The 27,569-nt window shown below is 35.3% G+C and overlaps 1 protein-coding gene across 1 annotated transcript in view; it reads left to right on the top strand.

Annotated features, from left to right (window-relative positions):
* SENP6 (SUMO1/sentrin specific peptidase 6) overlaps positions 1 to 27,569 on the top strand; it is a 97,520-nt gene that overhangs the window by 51,800 nt on the left and 18,151 nt on the right. Inside the window, exons 6-16 of the mRNA XM_019471132.1 lie at positions 2,566 to 2,586; positions 7,922 to 7,992; positions 9,546 to 9,691; positions 13,693 to 14,095; positions 14,977 to 15,209; positions 17,753 to 17,923; positions 18,817 to 18,859; positions 22,412 to 22,591; positions 25,702 to 25,928; positions 26,537 to 26,643; positions 26,729 to 26,845. Of these exons, the coding sequence (XP_019326677.1) occupies positions 2,566 to 2,586; positions 7,922 to 7,992; positions 9,546 to 9,691; positions 13,693 to 14,095; positions 14,977 to 15,209; positions 17,753 to 17,923; positions 18,817 to 18,859; positions 22,412 to 22,591; positions 25,702 to 25,928; positions 26,537 to 26,643; positions 26,729 to 26,845 (1,719 nt within the window). The remainder of the gene's footprint in view (positions 1 to 2,565; positions 2,587 to 7,921; positions 7,993 to 9,545; positions 9,692 to 13,692; positions 14,096 to 14,976; positions 15,210 to 17,752; positions 17,924 to 18,816; positions 18,860 to 22,411; positions 22,592 to 25,701; positions 25,929 to 26,536; positions 26,644 to 26,728; positions 26,846 to 27,569) is intronic.

The raw sequence follows: 27,569 nt of genomic DNA, 5'->3' as shown, positions 1-27,569 counted from the left end.
TTTGTTTGTGTGCGGTTTTTTTTTTTTTTTTTTTTTTTGCTAGTTTTTACTGACATTAGACAATAGTTGAGTTTAAAAGTAAATTTTGATGGCATCTCCTCAGAAAGGAGTGTATGCAGAAATGTGGGTGGCAAACCAAGAATAAAATTCTAGGTATATATCAAGACAAAGAAAAGCTGGTAGCGTGGAAATTGAGTTCTAAGGTGTTGGGTTTTTTTTCCTATACTAATTCACAGGCAACAGAAAGTTGTGTTCTTTTACATTGTTTGCATTTGTAGGATTGTTTTATGGTATGGTGATCAGTAACAACATGGGTAAAACAGTTTTAACTAACTTAATATATTGTTCTTAAATTTATAGTGGAATATTGAAAGGATAACCAGAAATAAAAACGTGATTAAATTAGTTCTGAGCAGATTGAGTCTCTGGCACTGACGTTACAGATTCTGTTATTTATACTGGGTTCTTTGGGTGGGAATGGTGTCACATAGGGCAAGCTAATTATGAAACTCAGTTGTAGTCTCTATCATGTTGAATTTGGAGCTTGTGATGTGTACTGTATTTCTCATCTCTTTCTCCAACTTTTTTGCACATGCGTGTTATCTGGCTGAGAGTATCTGTTGCACTCATATTTAAAATATATGTTTCCAGTACAACAAAATTGGGCATTTCAAAATAATATTTTGATAAATACTATTCATGTTTTTTCCAGTGGAATCTGGGGATGAAATTAAAATTTGTTCACTTCTGATACAACAGATTTTCAGATTAATGTTGTAGTTGGTTCAAACTATTTTGCTTTGTTTAAGGATGCATAGTTCTGTCGTATGCTTTCAACTCGCTGTTCTCTAAAACTTGGCATTGGAATAGCATGTATGTACAGCATGTCTAACAAATCTTATGCATGAGCTGCATGAAGCAATTCGTAGGGACACTGCTCGTTATAATTCTTGGATCTGTCCAGGATTCTCATTTCTTAATCTTTCTGAGATGCAAAAGTGAGAATTCTTTTAAATGCATTGTATTAATATAGGATTTTAAAACAAGCAAGTGAGGCATCTAATGTAATGACAGTGTACAGTATCAGGCATTCTGGAAATTTTTTTTCCTGCCTTTAAGTTTCCTTAGCATTAAAATTTACAGTTCTTAACAGTGTGACTCTTTACAGCACCTGTAAATAGTTAATCCAAGTTACATATTAACTGTGCCAAGGATACAAAGATGCTGGATATGGCTCCATACGGACATGGTTTGGATCTGACTGGATTTATAAACTCAGATGTGACCCGCACAAAAACAGTGTTTATTGTTTGTAAAGACTAGCTCCAGTTGGAAGCAATTTTTCCCCACTTTTCATGCAGCATTGGCTGATTACCCCCACCCCAGTCTAAGTTGCGGTGGTCACATTCAGTTTTGAATTCTTTTTACTTTTTTCCCAGAGCACTGTGGAGGTTGAATGTGTTTTCATATTGCACTCTGTAGGATTATCAGGATTACCTTCTTGCCTGGTTTACTTTCAATCCTTCCGTTCCTCTGGGTAACAGAGAGTTAGAGAGAGTTTACTCTATTCTTGTGAGTGTTCTGTTTGTGAAAAGGAAAGGAGAATGAGTTTATATTACTCTGTAATATCATTACTCTGTTTAATTTGACTGAAGTAAAACAGGAAACAGTTTGAATTTATTCTGATTTAGAATAATGTTAGCATAATGCATATACAACAGAAGTTTGTTAGGCTTTTGATATTTGGGAGGAACAGCCACGTAGATTAAAAGCTTACAGCATTCCATATTGCAAGTTTTGAAAAGGCAGGAGAGAGAAAGATACTGTTTTCAAGTTGTCTTCATGCTGTGGTTAGTTAGACCTATTTTTATATCAACCTTGGTATACAAAGGACCTAAGTTGTGAGCACCAGCTACATTCACTGACGTTAAAGGAGGCATTTCTGAAACTAGTGGCCCTAATTTTTAAATATTTTTAGAGATTCTTTTTAGCCAAAACCTCAGAAGGAGGCTGGTTGCTTCTGTTTATCCTTCTCTATCCAGTAGCTGATTGCATGTGCTCTCCTAAATATTTAAGTAGTGCTTTCTGATTTTTTTTTTTCCCTCAATTTAAACACTTAAGTATTTTTTGAATAGTTGGAAACAAGTTGTTACGTAAATTTGTTTTGTCTTCTTTTGCATGGTGATCAGGGATTGGAAATGAGGCTTGATCTTAATTCATGTATTAGGATTCTGTCATGTCAGGTTCCACATTGCAGTGAATTAAGTGAGACGACCAGGTTGAGTTCAGAATTAATCAAATTTTACACATTGCAGAAGAGGCAAGATGATGTAGTATTTAGACCGCTGACTGTTGCTGTCTGTGAAGTAACATTTGTTTGTGCATTTATAATTACTGTGGCAAAAATGCTGTAAAAAATAATAATGCTCATTTGAAAACTAGTCCAGTGAGTGCAAGAAGCAATGAAACAGTTATAGTTTATATTTAATAACTTTTTAATTTAGTGATGTGCAACACATGTGGGGCTTTGCTCTTATGGTTTTTTTTCTTTTTTCATATTTTAAGCAATCTGGACCGAAAGGAAAGGTAAGCTTACTGTTGATGAAATGAGCATGGCAATGAGCATTAAGAAAATTAACTGAATGAGTGCTTTATCAATGCTAGTTAAAGAATATTCAATCCAGTCAATCGTATCTGCTCATGTGTGAGGGGGGTTGGTTGTTTTTGTTCTGTTTTTGTGGTTCACTTACTCCTTTTTACCCATAAAGGACCTTTACATCCATCTCTAAATACTACCATGTTAATGTGAACTTTGGGTACATTTCCACTGGAAATTTATCTATTTATATATCCAATGTGAAAATAGATAAATTTTTAACTTTCTCTGGAATTTAATAATTCACTGCTAATTCTTTTCATAGAGCAGCAAACTTCGTGTAATGGAATGGTTCTGAAGCATATCTTAGTAGGGTGTTTAACAGCTTTCACTCTGTCATCTCAACTTGGTTTGAATAGCATTGAAGGTTTTTATTGCATTACTGTGTACATTCTGTTCATGAAGTGTATACGTTAAAGCAATTAACAGAAAATGTATAGCAAAACAGGCACACTGTAAAGCTCATTTCTCACTCGTTTTGCATCTGTTTTACTGCTGTTAATATTTTGTTAGTAGTATGAAATACCATACATTTTGTTTTTCTTTCTATATAGCTTAAATTTATGTGTTAGTGTAAATGTTTTGTTGATAGTAATGAATTTATTGAGTTTTTGTAAATATCCTGTCTATGTAGGTGTTTTTTGGCAGTATACGCTTGATATCAGGTTGACTTGTTTAAACAGTGTATATAATGTTTAACCAATAATGATATAAATAACACAGAAATGTAGCGTAGATCTGTTCTTTGTGAGTTCAGGATTTTCTAGATTTATTTCAAATTCAGTATTAAAATCAAGCCTTTCTGTTTTACTGCCTTTTGTTATTTCTTAAAAGAAATGCCAAAGAGATACCAGTTAGTTTTGGCCCTCTAAGAAAGGATTTGGTCATCCTCTTGCTGCCTGGGCTTTGAGTTCATGTATTTTTTCCTGGTTTTCTTTGTGCTGCATTTATGTTACTAGTTAACCGTTCCGCTATTAATGTTTTTAATTTGGTACTGTATGTCACAGGAAGACTAGGGTTGAGTTGCATGCTGGTGATCTTCATTTTTCCTTGGGGTCACCTCCTGCTTCATAATCCAGTACTACTGGATATGTTCTTTTTTCCTTCCCTGCTTTTTGTTGCTGTCCTAGCAGGGGAAGATGAGCTGCTAAATTTAGTTTTAATCATTACCATCATGATAACTGCAGCTGCAACTCCTGACTTTCTGGGCCAAATGGGGCTACTGACCTGCGTACTAAAAACCCAACTCCCTGTGCTGCTGCTTCTCTTTTTCAGTCTTTGACTTTTGTACTCTGCTTTTCCTATAAGATACACTGAAGGTAAATCTCACCTCAGCAGCTTGGTGCTTCCTATCTTATCATGCTTCACTCTGTTTTTGTGTAACGATGTAGAAACCAACAGCCTGCCTGCAGTGGTATACCTCCAAGTAGCAGTATACAGAGGCGGAGTGAGGAAACGCTGTTAGCAGTTGGTGCAGCCTTGCACATAAATGGTATTTTTGTTGTGGCTCATACCAGATTGTGGGTAGTTTTGAAAGCTCTGATCTAAGACAGCACTGTATCCTAAATTCCCAGATCCAGATGTTTCTTTAGGTTTATTCCTTTCTGGCGTAGACAGAAATTGTCCCCGTCCTGCACCCCTCCGCCTCCCCCTTTTTTTTTTCCCCTAGAGAAGAAATTTTAATACTAAAGTTTCACTTTGGCTGGAGGGTGTCACAGAGGTCTGTCTACCAGCTCAAGGTGAAGACAGTAAGGTCCAATTCCATCAGCAAAGGAATATGGCAGTAATCTTGAATGTGTGCTGAAAATACTGAATCAGTGACACCATTCTGTCTGGGCAAAACAGTCAAGAATGCTGTACCATTTAGCTGTTAAGACATGTCAAAAGTTCAGGACTCTACACAGTCCAGTGTACTTCAGTATTTTCGTCGTGTCTGTTGCAGGAAGAGTCTGATCTTTCTCTGTCTTGTAATTTAATGTTTTGCTGTTTGATGCTTTACTACTTCTTGAGGTTGCTTTTATCAAATACTGGTCTACCTCACTGGTACGTAAAGGTATTAAAATCATAACTGCTTGTAATGGATGAGATAAATGAGATGCCTAAAATTATTTAATCTCTGAGCATGGAGCCTTGTTCTTCAAGCAAAATCTAAATCTCATAAGAAATATTTTTAGGAAACCTAACAGGCAAAAAAAGATGTGTGCATTTTTAATATTTGCTAGGGTGGCAGGAACAGCAATCAGTACTGTATTTCTTGTTTTTTCTGTTAGACACAGTATGTAGACAGTGTTTCATCTTGATCTGTTTAGCTGTTTGATCTCTCATTTATTCCTTTCGAAAGGGAATACTATTAGTTTGTTAGGATTTAACAGCAAGAAGGCATTTGTGTTGAAGTGCTTTATGTTTTTTAATCTAAGAATTTTTTTCTTTTCCAAATAGTCCTTTTAAAGATAGGTGTCATGTTCGATTTAAAAAAACAACTATAGTTTCCATTCTGTTTCTGCACTCACATGCAATTAAACTGCGCAGTGTGCTAAGTACTTTACTGGAGAAGGTATCAATGGATCTGCAGCTGTTCAAATGGCAACAAACATCGTGCTGAGGAGAGGGGCTTCATTTTGTCATCTGTAAAAACTTGCGGTGGTGGTCTCTGCCTTTTTGTTTGTGTGGGGGTTTTCAGGATAGGAAGCTAGTAGGAGGCGCTTCAAGTTGCTGCCGTTTTGTGGGAGGGCTGTTACTGTCTCCAAGAAAGCATTTTCAGATGAAATCTACAGTTAGGTAGCGTTTAAAATTGTCTTCACTTTTATTTCTAACTCAAAGCAACTTCAAACCTGACCTTGATTTGCTAATGAAGTAAAACTGTGTTGGGAAGCCTCAGTTGACTTGGAGCTGTTTTTCATAACTTAGGTTTGGGTGTTACTGGTTCCTTGTGAGCATAGGAGTAAAAGTCTTACATTGTGGAAGAAGAAAGATACACGTTTTCTGCTGGCCCTTGCATATTCTTGCAAGTGGTTGGCCATTTAATAAGTATCGAGTCTATGCTGATAACACAAAATTCAGACAAGGGTAAATAATGCTACTGTGTTCCAATTTATTGTCAAAAAATTATTTAGCAATATATGGTAAGTGATGAATTTATTATCTTAAAAAGATAAATATATGTTGCATGTTAAAAATGCAATACAAACCTGTACAATTTTTAGAAGAAAAATAATAACTTACAAATGTCCAGAGACCTTGAATTGTCAAACTAATTTTTAAAAGAAATTCTAGTATTCTAAATCTACCATGTTGTTTTCATTGCTTTCAATTAAATGTCAAATAGTTTCAATATTGTTTCTCTTAAATATCAATTTAAATGTCTTATATGTAAAAAATTTTACAGAAAATAATTTTTCTAACAGTGGTTATGTTCAAAACAAGACTTATTGTTATGAAATACTACTGGAAGATAATTATAATGTGTCAGACAACAGCTCACTCATCCGAACTGCAAACTTTATATTTTTCAAATCATCTACACTAATGTTACAGGTTTTTTTCTACCCTTTAGAATGTCATTATCATTTGGTTTTGATAGTAACAGCTTCTCATTATGTAATGATTAGTTTGAGCTCTGCCTTATATTTCCACCAATTCTGCCTTTAAAGTAATCCCTTGTGATTTGAATTTTTAAACAAAATGTTCAAAAAAACCATACACAGTTTATGAACAAATATTCATGTTGAGTTTCTGATTTTGGTTCAGTTTTTATGTGTGCAGGCATTAAAAAAAATTTTTTGGGGGAGCAGGATTGTTTCAGAAACGTTTGACACAATCAGTAACAAAGAAACTACTTAATCTGTCATCTGTGATGTGCTTGCGGGCACTCGGTAAAGTATTGCGATGTCTCTGCATTCTGTGTTGCAATCCAGCCATACTTGTTTCTCAGTCCTCCTTTCTGCCCGAGTTTTCCTTCACACTGCAGCCCCTCAACACAATGAAGTGTGTTTGTGTTTAGTAGTGGGCTAATACATTTAGAGGGCCAGATTTGGTAAGAAGTATCCCAAAGGGCATTGTAGATTAATCTTGTTCCAAAGATGTTAGTTAATAATAAAATATGGGAAAACCCTGAGAAATAGTACCTAGAAATGCAGAAAATTCAAAGGTTTTATAATTTGATGCATTAGGAAATGCTGTGCTGAAAGAAATAAAAACTTATGCCTAGTGCTGAAGTCTGCTTCGGCCATAGCCAAATTTTTGTCAGGTGGGTCCTCAAAATTTAGCTTAGTTTGAGATGTTACTTCCTGCAGCTGTTTTCTTTGCCCCCTTGCTGTTGATCAATGTCCTTGTAATCAGAAGTAGCAGTATGAGATGAGTGTGACCCATTTGCAGCCCGGTGCACTGGCTTCACTTACCAATAAAAACAGTTCCTGCTGAAGTTGTTGGCAAGGCCTCCTGTGTTTCAGGTGTCTGCCATTTTCTGTTTTAAGAGGAACAGTAATCTACAGCTGCAGAGCAGGGTGAGACAGCTGAGGAAGAGAACTACTACAAACAGTAACTGAGATGCAGTGAGCTTCAGGAGTCTTAATTTGCTAGTAGCACGATTTGACACACTTGTGTGTAAACTGCAAATATCTTTCATGAGATTCAAAAAAATATTACTATAATGATTTATATTGCATTAATTTGCACAAAAAATATGATACATATATTATGCAAATTATACCAACGAAAGTTTTATTATCCACTAATTTGTCTATATTAATATATTTTTAAAACAAATATGTAGGAACTATGTCTTTTCCTGGCTTGTTCTTTTTAGTTTTTGGCCACAACAATTTTTGACATCAGATCTCTTTCCTCTGTTTTGCATCTTCTCTTCCTGTTTTTTAAGTTGTAGAACTTGTGGAATCTACTTTAATATTAAAATAATAGTTGTTTCTATTTTTGGATTTTGAAAGTATCTATCTTGTGCTTCATGAATGAGGAGAGGGAGATGCAGGCTTCAGTCTTTGAAGACTTGGGTCTGAAAGTGAGACACTCCTGAACTATTGATTACTATCAAAGGGGATTTATATCAGAAACAATTCTAAGACCTTTACTGTAGCTGTTCCTGGCATTCTGGTAATATTTTTTTAAGTGTACAAATAGCATGTAATAGGAGAAGTTTGTTTATTTGTAGCTTTCAGATACATTTCAGGTTTATTTTGTTCATGTATAATTATGGCTAAATTATACAGTTGTTCTTTTGACAGACACCATTATATCTGATTTATTTTCCAGAAAAGAATACCCCCCTCAGCTTCAGAAAGTAGAAGCAGACCACATTAGGTTACCACGGCCTCAAGGAGTGGGTAAGTTATGTTTAGAGTTCTTATTTCTTTTAAGCAGAATAATTTTTTGAATACCTGCTTTGGGTGGGTGTGTTGCCAAACTTTGTGTAACCTTTAATATATCTATTTATATCCTTATATCATGTTATTCTAGATTTATACAAGTTTGTGCATGAAGGGAGGATTTTGCCTTTTTTGACAGATTTCTGCAACCTGTTCAGTCATGTTATAATTAATTTTAAATTAGGCTTCAGTTATTTTAAAAACAACTGAAATTGGGAAAATTTAGACTCATAGAACTGTTGGAGTTGGAACAGATCTCTGGAGATCATCTAGTCCGAGCCCAAGCCCCCAGCTTGTTCTTGAATTATTGACGAGGAACTTCTGTAGCGCTGTTAGTATATGCAAAACGTAAATAACACTTGGTATGAAGTATATTCAGGCACTGAGGTAGTGAGTAGAAGAGCCAGCATCAGCACTGCCCTGTAGCTCAACTGAAATATGCTCTTATTGGTTAGGGGCCATTGATGGAGATGCAAAAGAGGAAAATATAATTTGCTTTGAGGTGCAGAAATTGTGAAATTGGAAAAGAAAAATCACTGTGTTTGGTTGAGCTTTGTCAGTACAGATACAGTCTGTAAACCTGCTATTCAGCTGCTTAGCCGTCTACGCTGGCCAGCTATTCTACTGTGCCTTTTTAGGTTAATGTTAAGTAGAACTTCATCAATTCTACGCAAAAGTAAGTTAACTTAGAAAAACCCCACTTATTATTGTTTCTTTTTTGAAAGCAAGTCATTCTTTACTTTTGAGATGTCTTCTAATAGTAGGATGTTTGTGAGACTATCAGTATGTGTATTGAAGAAGTGTTCATATCTGTTAAAAATATACAGACTTAAAAAAGTTCCAGTATGGAGACTGCAATTAAACTAGGGAGTGTAAGTAGCACTTTAACATTAAACTGAATTAAGGCACTCTTGTACAACATACTGCATTTCTTAAAAGAAAATCTCAGTCTGTATGTTGTTGAAGTAGAGTATGGATTTCTTTGTTCCTATACTCTTCCAGTATTTGAATGAATGCCCCAATATAAAACAGGATATGGCAGTATAGTTCACTGTACTGCTGAGTCTTGTGTTGAAGGAATAAATTCTAATTACACAGAATATTTCCAATTACTCTAAATGCATTCACCAGCAGTCCTTTAGTGAAAATTACCATCAGCATAATCTAGCAGATCCCCTCCCGCTTTCGGTAGTGGACACTCCATTGTAGTCGTTGCGAAGTTAGTATAGATTTTCAAGTCCAAAGCCTCCTCCAAATATACTAAGCTACAAATTGTCACCGAGACACACTGAAATAGTATTAATAAAACAACATTTTAAAAGTTACTTTGGGGAATTTGTTATTCATACAACAAATCATGAGACACTTGAAGCAGTGTAGTCTGTTGGGTGTTTAAAAAGGTGTTTATGTTTAGTTCAAGTTAGTGTATGTGAAGAAATAAGTTGATCATAATTTTAACAGCATATGAGTAGAGATTTCTTATTAACATTTTTGCTTTTTTCCCCTCCTAGACAGTATAATGGAAAACACAGAAGAGTCAGAATCAGAATCAGAATCTGAAATTAAGAGAAAGGTGCAACAGAAACGTCACTGCAATTCATATCAATCTGACTTAACTCTATCTTCTGCTACAAAAAAATGCTTAACCCAGTTAAAGGTGGGTTAGATTTAAAAACCATGTAAACTTCTGTTTAACTTTAAAAATTGATGCATATTTTAAAAACAGGCATTCAGTTGTAGAAGAAGTTGATGTTCTAAAAATCCTTATAGTTGGGAGAAAGATTTTTATAATTAAATTTTTAAAAAAGTTATGATAGAGGTACTTAAGTGTTAACATTGATACTAGCTATGAAATACTTATTTTCTGATTTGAACAAACAGGTGCTGCACTGGAAAGCGAAAGAACTTGTGTTTAAATTGATTGGCTGATCAATAAACCAGAAACTGTTAGTTTTGATTTGTTGTCTGTGAAATAGAGGAACAGGATTTTACTTTTTGACAGATTTTTTTTTTTAAGTGTCATGAATTTCTGTACTCGTTATAACAATAAAGACAGAGGTACTGCAAAGATGCAAGTACTTCTTACTAAGTTGCTCTCTCTCTCTCAGTGAAACTAGCACAGGTATCCAAATGGCATTCTCTGGTCTAGATGCAGGCAACCAGGATGTTTTGTCTGGAACTTTTCTGAATATCAGATGTAAGATATTTTGGAAATTCCTGTAAGGCGCTCCGTATTTCTTACCATCTTCCCAGGTTATTATGGAAGATTCATAATGCCCACATTATACAGGTCGCACTGTATGACTTACCAAAGCAAAACTTCCTGTAAGGAGATCTTGATCTGTGATTATTACATATAATCAGCTTGTGTTTGCTCCTGTGTATTAGAAAGTAAGTCAGACTGTATTTCTTCGTTAGGATGAAGCACTTGGTACTACTCTTATGCATCTCCGTTATATATTTAGTTAATTAATATGACGTTACTTGGAAATTTTAATAGCTGAGTTTTGATCTACATATGATATCTATATAGATATGATCTATAAAAGCTAAGTAATGCAGTAACAAAGCAGTTAAAAACAAAACAAAAGACATTGCAGTTCCATGGGTTTTGTTTTAATTATTACATTAATAACTTTGTTTATGTTTGTTTAAAGAAGTAAAATATTAATTGCTTATGTCCTGTCAGGTAAGGGATAAAAGCAGAAAACAGTCTTCTAGATTGAAATGGTCATTGAAGAAAACAATTTAAAAATACATGGAATCTTGTCACTGCCTTGGTAAAACAATTTTCAGTCTGAAGATCTAACAAATGTCATCTTCTAATACACAGAGTTTCTTCTTTAGAAATTATGTGAATTAGCATGAGAGGAAGGAGAGCAGCCTCGTTTGTGGCTGGATTGAGATCTGTGTAGGCCGTTTGCAGTAACTCCTAGCTCTAACTAGAAGACTCTGTGTACATGTAGAAGCGAGGTGTGCTTTCAGCATATTCCTCCCTATTACAAAGCCATGGTACTGACTTCCAGAACTACTTCCTGCATTGTATACACGTGGAAAGTGAGGGCTGGAGCTGTATGTAGAAGCATCAGCAGCTTGGTGTCCTTGAGCCAGACTGCGTGTAGCTGACCACATTGCTAAAACAAGCTGTTCTGTCTCCCTGATAAAAACACAGCAGACTCGATTACGTTGTTCCAGGGGCGTGATTTCATTTCCAAAGCCATCAGACAGATTGCACTTGTAAACAGTTTTTAATAATTATATCTGGTACTTTTTCCCATGCATATCGTAGAAATCTGTAAAGTTGAGAACACCGACAGTCATGAATGGAAACCGGTTACTTTTTCTCAGACACAAGAGCTGAGTGCCTGTGGTAAAGCTGTCAAGCAGTAAGCTTAAAAACAGCGAAACCGCCATATTTTTCACGATGTATTATGAGTTTTCAAAAAGGGATTGATAAAATTTGTGAGGCTACATCATCATTAAATAGGTTGATTTAAATTTAACCGCTAATTCAGGAAATGTCTAAATTGGTAATGACATCAAGTAAGGAGGATATGTCCTTACTCTGTTCCCTGTGCTCCAAACCATCTACCACTGGCCACTGTTGAAAGTACAGCACAGGGCTAGATGAACCTTTACTCCAATCCCATAGGATAGTTATGATCCTGTAAGACTGTATAGTTTGTGGATATACTTTCTGGATATAGAACAGATCTTGGTGCAACTGAATTCACTAGCACAACTCTTGGTTTTATTTTCTTTTTTAAATGGGTTAAGAGTTTTATCCTTTATTACAGTTAAGGGATTTAGCACAATGATTTATGCATTTGTCATGAACCATATGCATTTTCATGAGTCATGAGTTGCCAAAGCGTGCAGATGATCGATTGGAGGTTTATGGAACCTCTGAACAATTCAAAAGTGTTGGTTGTGGTTTTATGCCAGAGGAATTACAGACATAAGCAGCTGCTTGTCAGGCAAAGTGCAAATCATTTTCATCTTACTAGACTATAACAGGTTGCACTTTCTTATTGTTAAAAATGTACATAATTTTTAAAGAAAGGAGGATTTTCTGCTTCATATGTGCTTACTAAAAAAAAGTTGAAAAATAACAAAAGCTTTGGATTCTGAAACTTTTAGAGATGGGGCAGGGCGTTTGTATAGGGCATATAGTATTTGTATTTTGCAGATTTCAAAGTTTAAAAAAATGCTGTATTATACAGGTTATAAGGCAGACACATTTAGGTAGAACTCATCTACTTAAGTAGTCATTTATCTTAAAATAGAGTCTAAAAAAGAGTATGCCCCTCTTAATTAAACACTGGCTACCCCTACCATCAAGATGCAGGCTCTCAAACCTTGGAAAGGAAGTTGGTTTTAAATTTTTTGTGTGTGGTTGAGGTAGCGGGCTGCAGTTATTCTATATTTACGATCCTTCAGGTACAATTGGTAGCTTCTATCGAATATTTTAATGTCTGATTGAAATTCTTCAATATGATTAGCAGTATATTTGTAAAAACTACATCCTGTAACTGAGCACTGAAGCACAACACTGGTTTTCATGTCACTTGCTATCTTATCCCACCACTCAGGTTTTAAAGGTCTGATCCATTTTATACACTGGGTTTTTTTGCATCTGTTTTGCTACAGTATGTGTAGCTTTGTTAAATTGCAGAAATTTTGTAAAAATAATATATTCTCTTTGTATGACTTTTGTCTTTACATTTGTTTTAAAAATGCCTGAAGGTGCCACACCTGAGGAAGCCCTCTTTATTGGAAAGGTGTTCATGGCTGGCGGTGGGGGTGAAAATTGTGATAGCTATGTTTTGAAAATAGGTTCAAAAAGTTTTTGGTGAGATGTAGGTATTTGTTTATTATCTTCAGTAATTCACAGTACAGTGGTTATGTCATTTGAGCTCAGTGCTCCAGGAGACAATAACATACATTTAAATTTCAGTTCTAGAGGTGTCTCATATTCAACTCAGTACACATTCAGTAGTTTATGTGTTAGTATTGAATCCCTTAGACTTAAAGTTCAGGTTCTGCACTTGTGATAGGTAATTAAGTGGGACCTAGTACATGTGAGAGAAACAAAACACATCTCTGTCTTTGTAGTGATAGGATATATTTTCCCTTGTAGTCCCTGCTTTCCTTTTGAAAGTTTGGGGAACTCCATTTCCTCAAGTCCTGTTTTCTTCTCTGAGATACTGGACTCTAGAACAATATATTTCCTTTTCTTTTCCCTCCCTCCCTCCCTCCCTTCCTTTCTCTCTCAGTGATTTTTCTGCATGCTTTGCCAGGCTGTTAGAAGATATCTTGGGAGGACAAATTAACTTCGTGACCTAGGAGGTTGCTTCTAGTCCTCTTTAGCATTGCTCTGTGGATCCTTATGTTACTTTATTTTCGTCCAATGAAACTATTTTTACAGAAATGATGTAACTGGACCTTCTTGCCACAAATGACATGTATTCCTTTTAGAATATTTTTCATTTTCTTACATGGAAAAAGTCAAACTATTTTAATGTTTGCTTTCTGGGCTTACTGTAATTGCTAATATAGTTGTCAGTCTTCATTCTGAACAGAAATTTAATGCAAGATTTGGAAATGTATCTTTGTACTTATACAGTTACTGATTTTGTGTGTGTGTGTCCCCTCTAGCTTTTGGAACAAATTGATTATTCTACTGATTGCCCACATTGTGGGCGGGCAAATGAAAATCAGACCAAATGCCGACATTGTGAAAGTGCTTCTCTAAAGGATTTGCAAAGAGTCTCCAGACAAACTGTGACATTAAGTGAATCTGTGGGACCTTTATCACGGTCTTCAATACATCAGAATTCAACAGGGCAAAAATCTTCAGGTACAGGGTTCAACACAAAGAAGTTTTATAGTTCTGCTGCTGGGAAAGGTCCAACGGATATTCTACTGAGTAATGAAGTTGTAGGACATTCTATGTTACGACAGAATGGAAAAGTTGGTCTTATAACTGGGACAAAAAATCCTAAAATTACAGGAAGCTTAAGACAAAGGAGTACAAGACCATCGGAACTAAATGATCCAAGTAAGTACCTTTTTATGAATATAGCCATAAACTGGAAACCCAAAATGTTGTATAATGAAGGAACTGTCCTTACAGGTTTACGTTACTGATTTTGCATGGAATTTTTTTGTGGGTATGTTCTTGGGGAAGAGGGACAGACCTTCGTATAATTTCTTTGTTGTATACTGAGGTACTCTCTGAGAAAGATGAACGTTGGGGAAAACAAAAATTATTTCATGCATCTTTTTCTGTTTTTTTTTTTTAAAGACTTACACTTTATAATTTTACAAAAAACATTCTCAGCAGAATTCCATTGTTCATTCTCCCAAAGGGAAAGACAGTCTTTGATATATATTTTTTTTTTCCTCTTTCCTTTTGAGCTACGCATCTGAACACTATCCAGGTTTTCCCGTTTATTTAAATTTCATCATTTGTAAAATGTTAATTTTTGTGCTTTCTCTGCGTAAACTCAATTTATAAGCAGGAAGGAACTGGAATTTGGGAAATTATGTTTCTAGTTCCATGCTTAGTTTACTAGACCATGTTGTCTTACTGATTTGAACAATTTAAGTCATAATTTCTCTTGTCAGTTTTTCTTAAGCTGTATTATGCACTGTCAGTTCTTGATTGAACCAATAAATGTATGGCTTCACTTCAGTGTCTAGAGGCGGATTAATGATACCCATTTCTTGTATAGTTAATTATGAGAAATAAAAAATGAGGGAGAGCGCGCCTGCGATCAGATTCCAAATAAACATTAATAAAAGCATAATATAATGATAAATGTGGACTTTTTTTGGCACTGCAGGACAATTACATAAATTACTTTTAAGCCATTGCTTGAAAAGAAATTTCTGTTACAGAAAAATGTAGTGGTTGAGAATTTAATATTTTCTGTTTAGTTGTTTTGTCTAGTGATGATGATGAGGAGGAGGATAGTGGCAGCACTAGGAGAATGGAAAGCATTTCACCTCGTCCTGCAGATTCAGCCCGCTCCTCCCCAGCTCCTTCTACAGGAAAGGTGGAAGCAGCATTAAAGGAAAACAGTTGTGGAATAGAACAGAGAATAGGTAGTATAACAACAGATACAGAAATTGCAGTCACACTACCAAGAAAAGCAAGAATGAAAGATCAGGTACTATTTAATGCTTTGTTTAAAGAAAACAAAAATCAAATCATAAATGGAAAATGTAAAGGCTTGTCTTGCATTGTCAGAAGTTGACTATATTTGATTGCTTTTCTTATTTAGCAGCTCATTGAGTAGTATCTCTGCTTACATAATACTGGAAGCATAAGAAAATGTGTTCATTATATTTTTACAAGCGTTCATAATGATTTGAATTATGCTTTTGACATAGATGCTTCTGTGTTGAATGTATACTCTTTGAGACTGGGCAGGGTATCACTATGAAACTCAAGGGCCTACTTAGTTTGCAGAAGAATGTCAGTACCAGCTGTTGCCCGGTAAGACTTTGGACATGCAAAGTTAAACGTGTAAAGAGACACTGGGAACAATAGTGGCCCTTTAAAATTAAAATACTTTGACAACTGTCCCAATTAATAGCACTTATTTTAAGGATTTCATGGTGGGGCTTTTGTTTTTTAGTTGAGTACCACTGCAAGAATTGGATAAACAAAGACAAAAAATGCACCATGAGCAGACTCTTTAAGTGCTGTCAAAGGGGACAGCTTTCACGGTATGTTAAAAACATAACCACCTCGATAGTGAGCCATTAAGAAGAATAAATTCCCTGTGGCAACTGGTGTTGAATTAATAGTGCTGATTAAAACCATTCTTGGGTCACTTGTCCAGTTTCACTATTGTGAGTTTGGTTCAACAAGAGTATCTGATCAGATTTCCACCTGCAGTCTCAAATCCTTTGTGTTTTCTGAGTTAGAACACTAAAGTAATGATGCCAAAACCTTCATGCTATGATGAGATTCAGAAGCCAACATTCTAGTGCTGTAATTGATGAAGTTATGAATGTTTATAATGTGGTGTATAATTAGTCACTACTATCAATATAACACTGTGAACCTCTAGCCTACAATAAAACTGTGGGGCTAAAAGCTTGGATGATAAGTAGTTTTGAATTTCAGTTATTCTGGCATTACGTGCTGGATTAATTGAAGGCGTTGTATTGTGAAGGCACTGGTGCTAACACTCCGGAAACTCTCCCAAATGTTTTCCTTTGTATACCCATATGTTCCTGTTCACTAGTCTTTAAGAACCAGTTGTAACATTGGAAATTAACTGCATATTTTAGACAAAAGTAGAAAAGAGCTTGCCTTTGAAAACAAGGGAAACTTTTTTTTTTCTTTGTGACATTTAACACAAACTTTGCATTGATTCAAGGAAACTACCAAGAATGGCAGGTATCACACTGTTTGTGTCGGATATGCTAGAAGCTTTAAGAAGCTTTGTTCATTTGTTTTTCTCTCAAAATACTCATTAATTCTTTACTGAAGAGGCTACTTGAATGTAGCACCACTTTAATTCCTGTCTTTACTGTTTGTCTGTGACTTGAGTTTTGAGCTTTTAATAATATTTAGCTAGTCCAGCAGATAAAAATGAAAAGCTCTCTTCAATAAGAGTCCTAGGAAAACATTTTAATTACAAGGATCTCTGCCTTCTCCACTGTATTTAAATAAAGCATCCAAAAGTATATTTTTGAATTATGGCCAAGATAGGCTAGTGATTAGGGACTTCAAAATAGTTGTCGAGATTTAGTCTTAATAGAAATATTGAATCCCTTAAAATGTTTTTCTGTGGGAGTTTAATTGTATTTTGTAACCCAAAAGAATGTTAATTAATGGACAGCTTTATGAAACAATATAAATACCAAAGAAAAGACTAATGTACAGAAAAATCCTTCAACAAAGTAGAGCAATATAAGCAATATAACAAATCAATATATTAATCTGACGGCTATCAGCCAGCTTCCTTTTATTTTAATAGTTTTTTGTAAGATTGTTCTGTTGGTAAACAGGAGATTTCATCAAGATTATAGCTTCAGTCATCATCTAGAGACTTTCTTGAACTGGAGCCAAACTCCACGTGGCCTTCTTTCAGTGTTTAGTCTTCTGACCCTGGAATCTGTCCCAAAAACATCTTAATAGTTCTGTGTAATTTTTATTTGGCTTATTTATTTATATTTCTTGAAGTTTCTAGTCCTGCTGATGTGGTGATGCACTTGTACTTCAGTAATAATTCAGTGTTTTCAGTCACCAAAAGCTTGGACTCATAGAAACTGAAAGAAAAACTAAAACCACCAACATTGTGGTGCTTTTACAGCACTGGTGTTTTCATATAAATAAACAAATACAATATATTAAAAATAACCTTGTTTTGCCAGGCTGCTGTTTCAAAATGATGAAAACTAAATTGGTTTTGGCAATTTTAGGAGCATTATTTGTGATTTGGAAATGTTAACAAAATGTCTACAAGTGTCAGCTTATGTTTTTTTCTTGAATCTAGCAATATTATCATCTTCAAGTGTTCCAAAAAGTCCTTTAGGAAATTTCTACCTTCTGTATATGGTTGAAGTGGATGCTGTAGTAAGTAATCCCGCTGACCAACAGAAAAGTAGCTGAAAATTTAGTCACTAGTTTTTGACAAGCTTGTTTTAGCCATAAATCTTAGTGAGACATTCTGAAACCTTGAAAATTACTTTTCAGTTTGGGAACATTGTGTCTAACACTCCAATAAAACGTCGTAAAGTTATTTCTCAAGAGATTGTAACTGAAGCTGTACCTCTAAATTATCAAAATTCCTGTGAAAGTGTCATTCTGAACTGTCGAAGTATACGAATAGGAACGCTACGAAGAATGGTAGTGGAACCTGTGATTGTAAGTAAACTTGTTATTTGACAAATCTCCTTTCAGTTTTTGATGGACATCACTATTTTCATACTTGAACAACATAATATTTTGCCTTTGTGGAACAGTAAGTTTGTCTCTAATTTCAGAGGCTGTGATTCCCAAAGAATCCCGAAGTATTACTATGTACTAACGCATACGATCTAGTTCTGGTGTTTAATAGAAACATCATGCCTGCAAAACCCTTGAAAACCCTGTTTATTTGATTGGGGGAGGGCTTATGGATTAGCATGCATTTGTTAAGAAAATTGAAGGCAACGATTACCAAAAAAATGGATATTGAGAGGTGGGAGGAAGAAACATGTCTGCAGTTGAATAATTTTGCTTCTATAGAACAATATTTTTTTTGTGTGGAGACTTTCAAGGAGACATTGAATGTTAGTTGTATGCAGTAAGCCAGATAAAATGCATACTTCTTGCTGGGGTAACCACATAAATAGCAGAGAGGTGTTACTTGTTCTTTCCACCTCTCTGCAAAACCCTATTGTTTGATTTGCTTAAATACTGATACTGATAGATGACATTCTCTTTTGAAGATTTTTTTTTTTCCCCCCTCCCTATACGTGGTATTTTTTTTCAGAGTATTTTAAACCTTTTTGAAAACATAGTACTTAAGTTTTTAAGTTTCAACAGTCAGTATGACTGAAAGAGACACTGAATAGTAAAGAATATCCTTGCTTCCTTGAGTTGTGCTATAATGTACACTTTGTTTTTTTTTTTTTAAATTATATTTTACATACTTATTTAAAATTTTCATTACTCAGGTACTTAGTAAACATATTTCAATTGACTAACAGTTAAAAGGCATTAAGTCAATTTTGGTTTGGAGAAGTGAAATCTTATTACTGTGTTGTCTTCCACAGTTTTGCCTGGATTATATCAAAATACGCCTAGAAAGTCAAGAAGGTGAGTACATCTTCCATGCTATGCTAATACTCAATATATATATTTTGAATGAAATAACTTTGTCAAAGGAATGAACAGGTGAATCATAATGAAATGTCGATTCTGGTTTTGTTATGTGTGTAATAAATTATACTGGGTGTCTGTAGTCAGATAAGAGGGAAAAAAAAAATTGAGAGTATAAATTTGACCTGAACTGCCTGGTGAATAGAAAACAAAATGATTCTGCATTATCTGTGCCTTCTACTGACAGAAAGAAAATTCACAGATAGCAGGAATTAGCAATTTGTGGTGTGCGTGCACTGGGTCATTAGTTCTTCCACTTCATCCTAGTTGAAGAGCTGTAGATATTCTGGTGATGACTGGCAAAGGTTGTCTTGAAAATGGTTAGCAAAATACAGATGCATAAGTAGAGAGTGAAAACCACACAGGTGTCTTAGACCTTTCCTGTCTATATCTCCCTTTAAATTTTTTTCTTCTTTAGCCTATAGGTTGTATATTCCATGTTACTGAAAGAAATACAGTGACATAGTTTAGGAAATTGTGAGCTTACAACTATCGCTCTATTTCCTTTGTTTTCTTTTGTAGGGTTTTGCTTTGGGCTTGAAAAGAAGCTTTGCCTCCTTTTGTTAATCTTAAGTTTCCATGAAGATGCAGTCCTATCGAATTTTGCCTTTTATTACTTGTAAAGGAGAACTATTGTATTTTGTCAATGTTATATGCAAAAAGGTGTCTTACAGCCTGTAAAGATAAGTGTAGCCTTTGCTCAGTCAAGTATTTAAGTTTCCGTTGCATCTAAAACTTAGATGCATAGAAACTAACAGTTTTCATGCATTAAATGCATTTTAAAAAATCACTAAAAAGCTTAGTGAAATTTGTAGAAAATGTCTACCAATTTTTAGGCAAAACAGCTGCATGGTGAAATTATTTCCATGGGACTTGATCCCTCAATAGCATAAAAATGGCGACTCATTAAATGCTGTGTTTATTGGAACATTTAGCACTTTTCCATTTTGTTTTTTTGAGTTTTGCATCTGGAGGAAGATGGGTGTATTCCCAGCTAGCTCCATTTCTATTAACTTCATAATCATGGCATGATTTGTTTTAATACAAGTAAGGGTCTTGAAATAAAAACGACACCTAATATTTTTTTCTTTAGATTGATTACGATGGTCAGGCTTTTTCAGGGAGAGGCAAATGCTTTGAACAGCTGTAGAAACAGCAGTACTGTCCTGTCTTGAGCTTGCTTTTGCATGTATAAATATATGTCAAGTTCTCAAAATTCTCTCCATGTCCCTTGTCAGTTTTCTGCAACTCCCAACTGATGTTTCAAGGAAACATCTTTCTGTTTCTAACACATAAAAAACTATTCCCATTGCCTTTAATGGGTAAGTCCTATTGTCTGTCTTATGTCAGTGTTACAGGAAATACTGTACACAGGTTAAGGTGTTTATGGTGAAATGTATTATAAGATGCCTGTCTTAATGCAAAAGGATGAATATGATTTAAATTTTCATCTGAAGAGTAGACAGTCTTTATCTCACATGAAATTTATTATGCTTCATCTCAGTGCAAACACAGTTACAAGGATTCAGAGTTTTCTCCAAAGACCAACTAGCTCATACTTTGGCAAGGACCTTCTATCTAGACACCATTAGAAGGACCAGTATGCCTCAGTTAAATGGGTTGAATCCGGTTTTAGGTTGGGATTGTCGTTATCGTGGTCTGCCTCTGAAAGTGGGAAGTTAGGTGAAATGAATTAAGGAAAGTGTGTACATTTAGGAAGGAGAAAACTGAAATATTACTATAGAGACTGTGGTATTACAGCCTAGCCTTGGAAATCTGTGGTGGTGTTTGTTTTAAACACAAAGGAGAGAAGACTCTAGGAGTCATCCGTAAACCTTCATTTAGTTACTAGCTTCATTTTTTCCTATGTAAGTCCCTAGGGAGATAAAGGAGAATCAGTGCAAGGAGATGGGCTAGTTAGATCCATGTAGCTCTTTCCTGATGAGATGGCAAACTACTGTTCTGAGCAGTAAATGCTGCCCAGTCGGCTTGAAGGATTGTTGTTGCTGCAGCCTGACCCAGAGCTGGGCTGCTTCTTTCCCAGCCAGTGGGACCAGGGGTATTGGAGGTTTAGAAGGAAAGGAGAGCAGAAGCTGTGGTGGCCACCGCTTCCAGTCTGCAGCCAGTGGATGCTTCGCTTTGGGTAACTGCCCTGTCTCTATGAGCAGCTGACTTTTTTCTTGGCAGGCACTGGGGTGTGAATTCAGTTGCCAACAAGAAGGGAGGATGTAGAGGGCTGCTGCTGGACATTGGCGGTTTTATGCAATTGTGTTCAGGGTGATTCACATTAAACTCTTTATGCGGTGGTAACCATTTTACCAATTTTTACTCACCATCTGTCTGGTCATGAAATATTACTAGAATTAACTTAAGAAAGTAAAGGTATGGCCTTTAAGGCTCGGCCCCCCCCCCCCCATCATACGGTTTTATGCAATTGTGTTCAGGGTGATTCACATTAAACTCTTTATGCGGTGGTAACCATTTTACCAATTTTTACTCACCATCTGTCTGGTCATGAAATATTACTAGAATTTAACTTAAGAAAGGCCTTACTCTTCAGGAATTCCCTGCAGTGTCTCCTCCCTTTTATGGGGAAAGGAAGAGGAGATGGACTTCATGCATTGATTTTTATTTATTAGAAGGACTTTATGTTGGCTCCATTTCTCCTTCTATCTATGTTTTGTCCCTTGTGTAAGGGGATATAGTTTTTCTGGTGGAGTCTGCCATCAAGCATGTGGTAGAATGGTGGAAGCTGCCACTAACTAAAGCTTTAAGTGACTACCATTAACCATTTTTATGATCTAGAAAATTACTGGCATTGAACTTTTGGGTCTTTTAATCAAATTCGAAGAACTTTGACTTCACACATTTTTCCTTCCATTTTTATAATTCAGTAAAACCCGTAAAATACTCAACATTGGCACCGGCAGCATCAGATGTAGTGTTAAAAATTTATCACGTTGCTGACATTTCCCTTTGGTAGTAAATTGAAAGCAGTACCTTATTTTCCTCGGGCAATCAGATCATTTCTCTGCATGTGTTTATTCTGCTCTTCATTTTAAAGTTATTTTTCATAAGGGAACTTGGTCAAAGATAAATCTACAAAGAAAGTTTTACAAACTATTGTAAAATGTGTTTAGTTCCTAGTTCCCAAAGGAACACCCAAAACACAACTATAGCAATAGTTGCAAATTTAAATCCTCACTGGAAATGCTGTTTTTTCTGTGGAATAAAAACTAGATTAAAGTTGGTGAGAAGAAAAGAGTTTGTTTCTCATTACTTTCCTGAAAGGTGACAGTGGAGTTCAGTTCATCTTTTAAGATACTAACAGATATCACTTCCTGGATATGTGTTAATTTTAAACTTTTAAAAACTTTCTTAAAAGTTAATGAGCACATACTGATTTCTTGTTAAAATCAAGGGGGAAATCATAAAGGAAACCTACATATTTTTACTATAATTTAATATAATGTCATTATTTTCTTCTAGAATCGGAAAGCGATATCCGAGAGATTAACCTAAAAACTTCAGAACTTACCAAATGTGAATGGTGTAGTGTCCGAAAATTACCAGTAGTTTTCCTACAAACAGTACCATCAACCTGTAGTAGCCTGAGAGACCAACTGAAAATGAGTAAAGATAATGTCTGGTACGAATGTAAAGGAGACAGTAAGTAAAACAATTTTAGTCTACTATTCCACTTTAAATTGTGTTTTAAAGTTTTGGATCATGACTGACTGCACTGAGGAATAAAACTGGCATCATTGGCTGGGGCAGGTGTTTTTCCAGACATGATCAACCTTCCCAGGCTGATGAGGAGTACAGTTCAGAACAGCTTGGCAAAGCTGTGGTCTTCTGTTTGTCCAGACATGTGCTAGTTACAACATCTAGTCAGTTTAGTATAACTTTTTTCACTAATACTTGTACTGAATGAAGTTGGTTTGTTTAGCTTTTGTATACAAGCCTTTACATTTATATGACAATTTTTGGTATACTTGCTTCTGCTTTCTGTGCTGTTCTGCTTACAGGCCTTAGTTTCAGTAGAAGCTGTTGTGTGGGTTGGCTTGGAGTTTTTTCCCCATATGCTTGTAGTGATGTGATACAGACAAATACCTGCTTGGAAAACAAGTGGATTGTCTTCATGTATCTTTAACTTTAATTTCAACAGTTTTCCTCAAGGGTCTAGCATCTTAATATGCACACTATTTTTTAAATTAGCATAGAGTCCTCTTCCCCTTAAATAGGCTTTTCTTCAGGTTAAATTTTGTGGTTATTTATACTTGTACTCAGCTTCATAGATACATCATGCATTCAAATGGAGGAAGAATGCTTTCAACAATCTCAGAATTGTGTGCTTCCAACATATAATACTGTTATAACAACCTCATCCACCTCCTATAAAAAGTATGAGCTGTAAGGAGTATTATAATTACAAAAGTAATTGGAGAGCATGCTGGGGGAGCTAGAGACAATCCTGGGAGCAGGCATTAGACCCCAGGTGAACACAGGTGTTCACAGGTGAAAAAAGGAAAAGCTTCCTGAGTTGTCCGGGTAAGAAATCCTTCTATTTCCATGTCTCTCAGCCTTTCTCCGCCCAGCTTTTCCCTCTGAGGCTGTGGCTCTGAGCTAGTTTTACACCCAATTGCTTTATTGTACTTCATACCTATGAGCACTTTGTGATAACACAGTTGCTATTTGCTTTGCAAGCAATTAAATTACTTTAAGCCTGAATCCATAGCTGTTTAAGTAATTGTGTGTAGATGCCTAGTTCCCAAACTAGGAACACCCAAAACCCAGTTAGACACCTAAATTCTGTGTGTGGTGAATTGGGAAATATGCTGCTGAAGAATTATTTTTCACAACAGTTAACATGCCGAGTTAAGAATAACCAAAAGGAAATGCTTATGTGTGTGTCTGAAATTCTTATTCTCTTACAGAAAAACAGGTCCCTGCAGCTCTGAGTTAGCCAGCTATGTGAGACTGGGATTTGCAGCCTGAATCCTATTCCTGTGTCTGACTGCCTAAATAATTCCTCTTAGTACAACTTACTGCTTTTTTATTTTTCAGATGATGTGAGCGGGTGGTATTTGTACAATAGCTGATTGATCTGACTCACGTTCTCCAACTTTTGGTAAAGGTGTAGGCTGACCTGTTGAAGCTAAACCACTGTACCAAAAGAAATAGAAGATTTATTAGGGCTAGCAAGAGTAAGCATGGGAGAGCGCCTGATAGTGTTCTGTTCACAGAATGTTCACTGCGGGCAGAGAGTTTTTGGTTTGTTTATGTTATAGGACCTAAAAGCAGGGCTTTGCTCTTCTAGGTGGTGAGATCCCTTTACCTGTGTAAGGAGATGAAGATTTTGATTACTGTGACATTTTAAATTCCTTTCCTTGTTCAGATGCATACCTTTTAGAAATGAAAACTGGTTGCCAGTGAATCGGAGATCCTTAAGAGATTTCTGTTTCCATGGTAACAGAAATCTGATCAGAGAAAAATAACTGTTTCTTTTGTGAAATTGCCACTACAGATTCTTGTACTTATATACCCAACAACACGTGCCTAGAATCAGTAAGAGTAGTTTTGTTAGAACTTCGTGCTTCTAATATGTGGTATACAGTTTGTATCCACTTTTTAAAAAAGCATCATGCTTATTTTCCCATTTAAGTCTGGAAACAGTCGTCTCAAAGTTGTACTTTTTTTCCCCCCCTGTATTCTATTCAGTTTAGTTTCTAAGCAGTGGTTTAAGTTTTGTGTCCTACTTGCTATCTACCCCAAGTTAAAGTAGTATTTTTTTCAACCTGTCACTGTTTCTGAGAATCTCTGTTGTCTGAAAGAGCTGACATGTAGATGTCAGTGCTGTATACCCATGTAGAAGTGATTCTTATAGATTGTTCTAGCCAAAAGGCTGGGGACCTCTGGGCTTATATACTGTAGTGACTTTAATATGTAAAATTTTCAAAAAGTAATAATGTTTTATAGTGTAATCTTCTAGGATCAGGACAGACCATGAATCTACCTGAATCATGGGGTCTCATACACTGTTTTTTCTTTAATTTAGTATATGTTGTCTTAGTTCTGTCTTCCCCCCCCCCCCTTTTACAATCATGTCTATTCAAAAGTAGGAGAAAACCAGGCTGAAATCTTTTAAAATAAAATACTGTGTAGATGTTGAAGGGGTTAAGTAGATGAAAGCCATTTTTATAATAAACATTGACACCACAAAAGCCCATCTACAAACTTAATACAGTTCTCCTTTTCTAATAAATTTCCACAGATGAATTTGTCTTCATTGATTTTTGAGAGAGCTGCTTTGGACTTCTTAGTGTTGACCTAGGAGAAATTAGGGCATGGTGTTTCCCTAATAGAGAGGAAATTATGCTGAATACGTAATTTATGAAATTGTATTGAAACAATATTGAAACAATAGGATAGGAATGGTAATAAGAAAAAGAAAGTATTGATTACAGAGTCTTACTGTCAGCAGAGAAGCTGTTATTTCAAAATACGTTTTGGCTTTGCATTCAGTGTCTTTTAAAAACTTATCAGGTGTAATAATTAACATTTCTAGATTAAGGCAGAAGTTGAATGCACTCTTTTTGCAAATGTAGGTAGAAGGTTTTGGTACTTAATCCTTCAGTCTATCTGCATACATGTGTATTACTGCTTGTATGTATTGTCAGCAGTGCGTACACGTGTTGGCCTGCAATTCTTTGAAATCTGTTTATAATTGTGACATATTTTGATTCTAAATGAGTAATTTTCTCTCTGCTTTTTCATAGGTCAAGAAGAACAGTACATCATTTTGATTTTTGAAACTGGTCTTGATCCTCATGCAAACTCAGTATTTGAAAAAATAATTACTGACATTGGTATTAGAAATAATATTTCTGACTTCTTTGTGAAAATTTCCTTTGAAGAAGCCAATGGCAGGCTTGTTGCATTTACTAAGTGCTTGGAAGACAATTCCAAAGGAAGCCCATCTCACAGAGAAAACAAAATAAAAAATGTAATTATGTTTTTGTTTTAGAACAAAGTCATTATATTATTTGGGTTACAAATACACAAAAGATAGTGTGGTAGTCACTAGACCAAAAAAAATCCCAACAACTTCTGCTGGCTTTTATATGAGGATTCCCAGACTGGTCCATGGTGGGTTATGAGACTGTGGGAAATAGTCTGTGCATTCACAGTACTTTTTAGTGTGTTTAGTTTGATTGTAAGGTTGTACAATGGTCCACAAGTGATGTTGTAATTTAAAAATTTTTAAGGGACAAGAAATTTGTACTGTAATTAGACAACATAATTGTTTCCAAATTCATCTACTGGTAAAATTATAACATTTCAAACAAGAAATTAAGTTGCAGTGTTGTAGTTAAATTTAATTAATGCTTTCTTTAAACAAAAATACCTCTTAAAGAATTTGAAAGTTTGTGGCTGGGCAAGAAAAGAATACAGACCTAAGTGTAATAAATGAACTGGGAAAGGGAAAAAAGCAAACTTGAAGTCCTTCTCAAAAGCAATGGCTATTACACCGCTGGACTTCACAAAGCTTTATTACCTTTTTGGTAAATTTGAGCACAGTATGCAAATTAATATTGACTTTATTCTTTTAAGGTTGCTTCTGAGTCCAAAATGCAGCAGCGAAATAAACAGTTACCGTATTTTGATGATGATGAAGAAATTGGAGAACCACATACAGTATTTATTGGTCCTATAGAAAAGTAAGATATTTATCTTTGCCCTGTAACAATTCTCTGAGGCTTTTTGGCATTTCATATTTATTATTAAATGTATTTTTCTTTTCAGGTTGATAGTTTATCCACCTCCTCCAGCTAAAGGTGGTATTTCTGTGACCAATGAAGACCTCCATTGTCTAAATGAAGGAGAATTTTTAAATGATGTTATTATTGATTTTTATTTAAAGTAAGTTTTATTTCAGATCAGTTTTTAGTTGTCTTTTACTTTGAAACTTGAAAAGTTCTGACATTAAAAACTCATAGGTCCATTGATAACACTTGGTCTCCAACTATGTATAGCTCTAATTTTAACGGTTGTTTTGTATTTGTGCAAGAAATTTTGGTTCCTCTCCTATCCTGCTTGACAGTGACATTGTTCTCACTTGGAAAAAAGGTTCTTTAAAATTTCTTAGCATCTGCAGAGGAATTTTAACTGCAAGGAAAAAAAAACCCCAACCTTTTTAAGTTCGATTGTTTTTTCCAACTTATTTGTGTTCCCTGGAATTTCATTTGTTTTTATTAACATAATACAGAAATTAATTTTTTGGTGTCACTGATGCCACAGATGTTAGAAGCATATTAAATTGTTACATGCTGCTGTGTTTATGCTACACATAAGATGCATGTGCATAATTTTCAGTCTATTAGAATATTTTAGAGGAGAGAAGAAAATGAGTGCATCACTCTGGGGTTGTTTGGAGATTTAGTGGCTCAGTTACAAAATACGTGTCTTCCCTAGATAGGTCATACGTTACAAACTCATTGAAAATTTGTTTTCCTGCCATGATATAAAAATAAATACAACAGCAGCGGAACAACTTATTGATTGAGCAGAGCACTTAATACCTTGAAAAATTGGCACAGATATTGCATTAATGAGTTGCTGTGGTTAGTTAGCTCTAATATTCTTA

This window comes from Aptenodytes forsteri, unplaced genomic scaffold (genome assembly GCF_000699145.1).
Source record: "Aptenodytes forsteri isolate BGI_AS27 unplaced genomic scaffold, ASM69914v1 Scaffold256, whole genome shotgun sequence".
NCBI classification, from domain to species: domain Eukaryota; kingdom Metazoa; phylum Chordata; class Aves; order Sphenisciformes; family Spheniscidae; genus Aptenodytes; species Aptenodytes forsteri.
The sequence above is the reverse complement of the archived record's forward strand: the minus strand, read 5'-3'. Positions and strand labels throughout refer to the sequence as shown.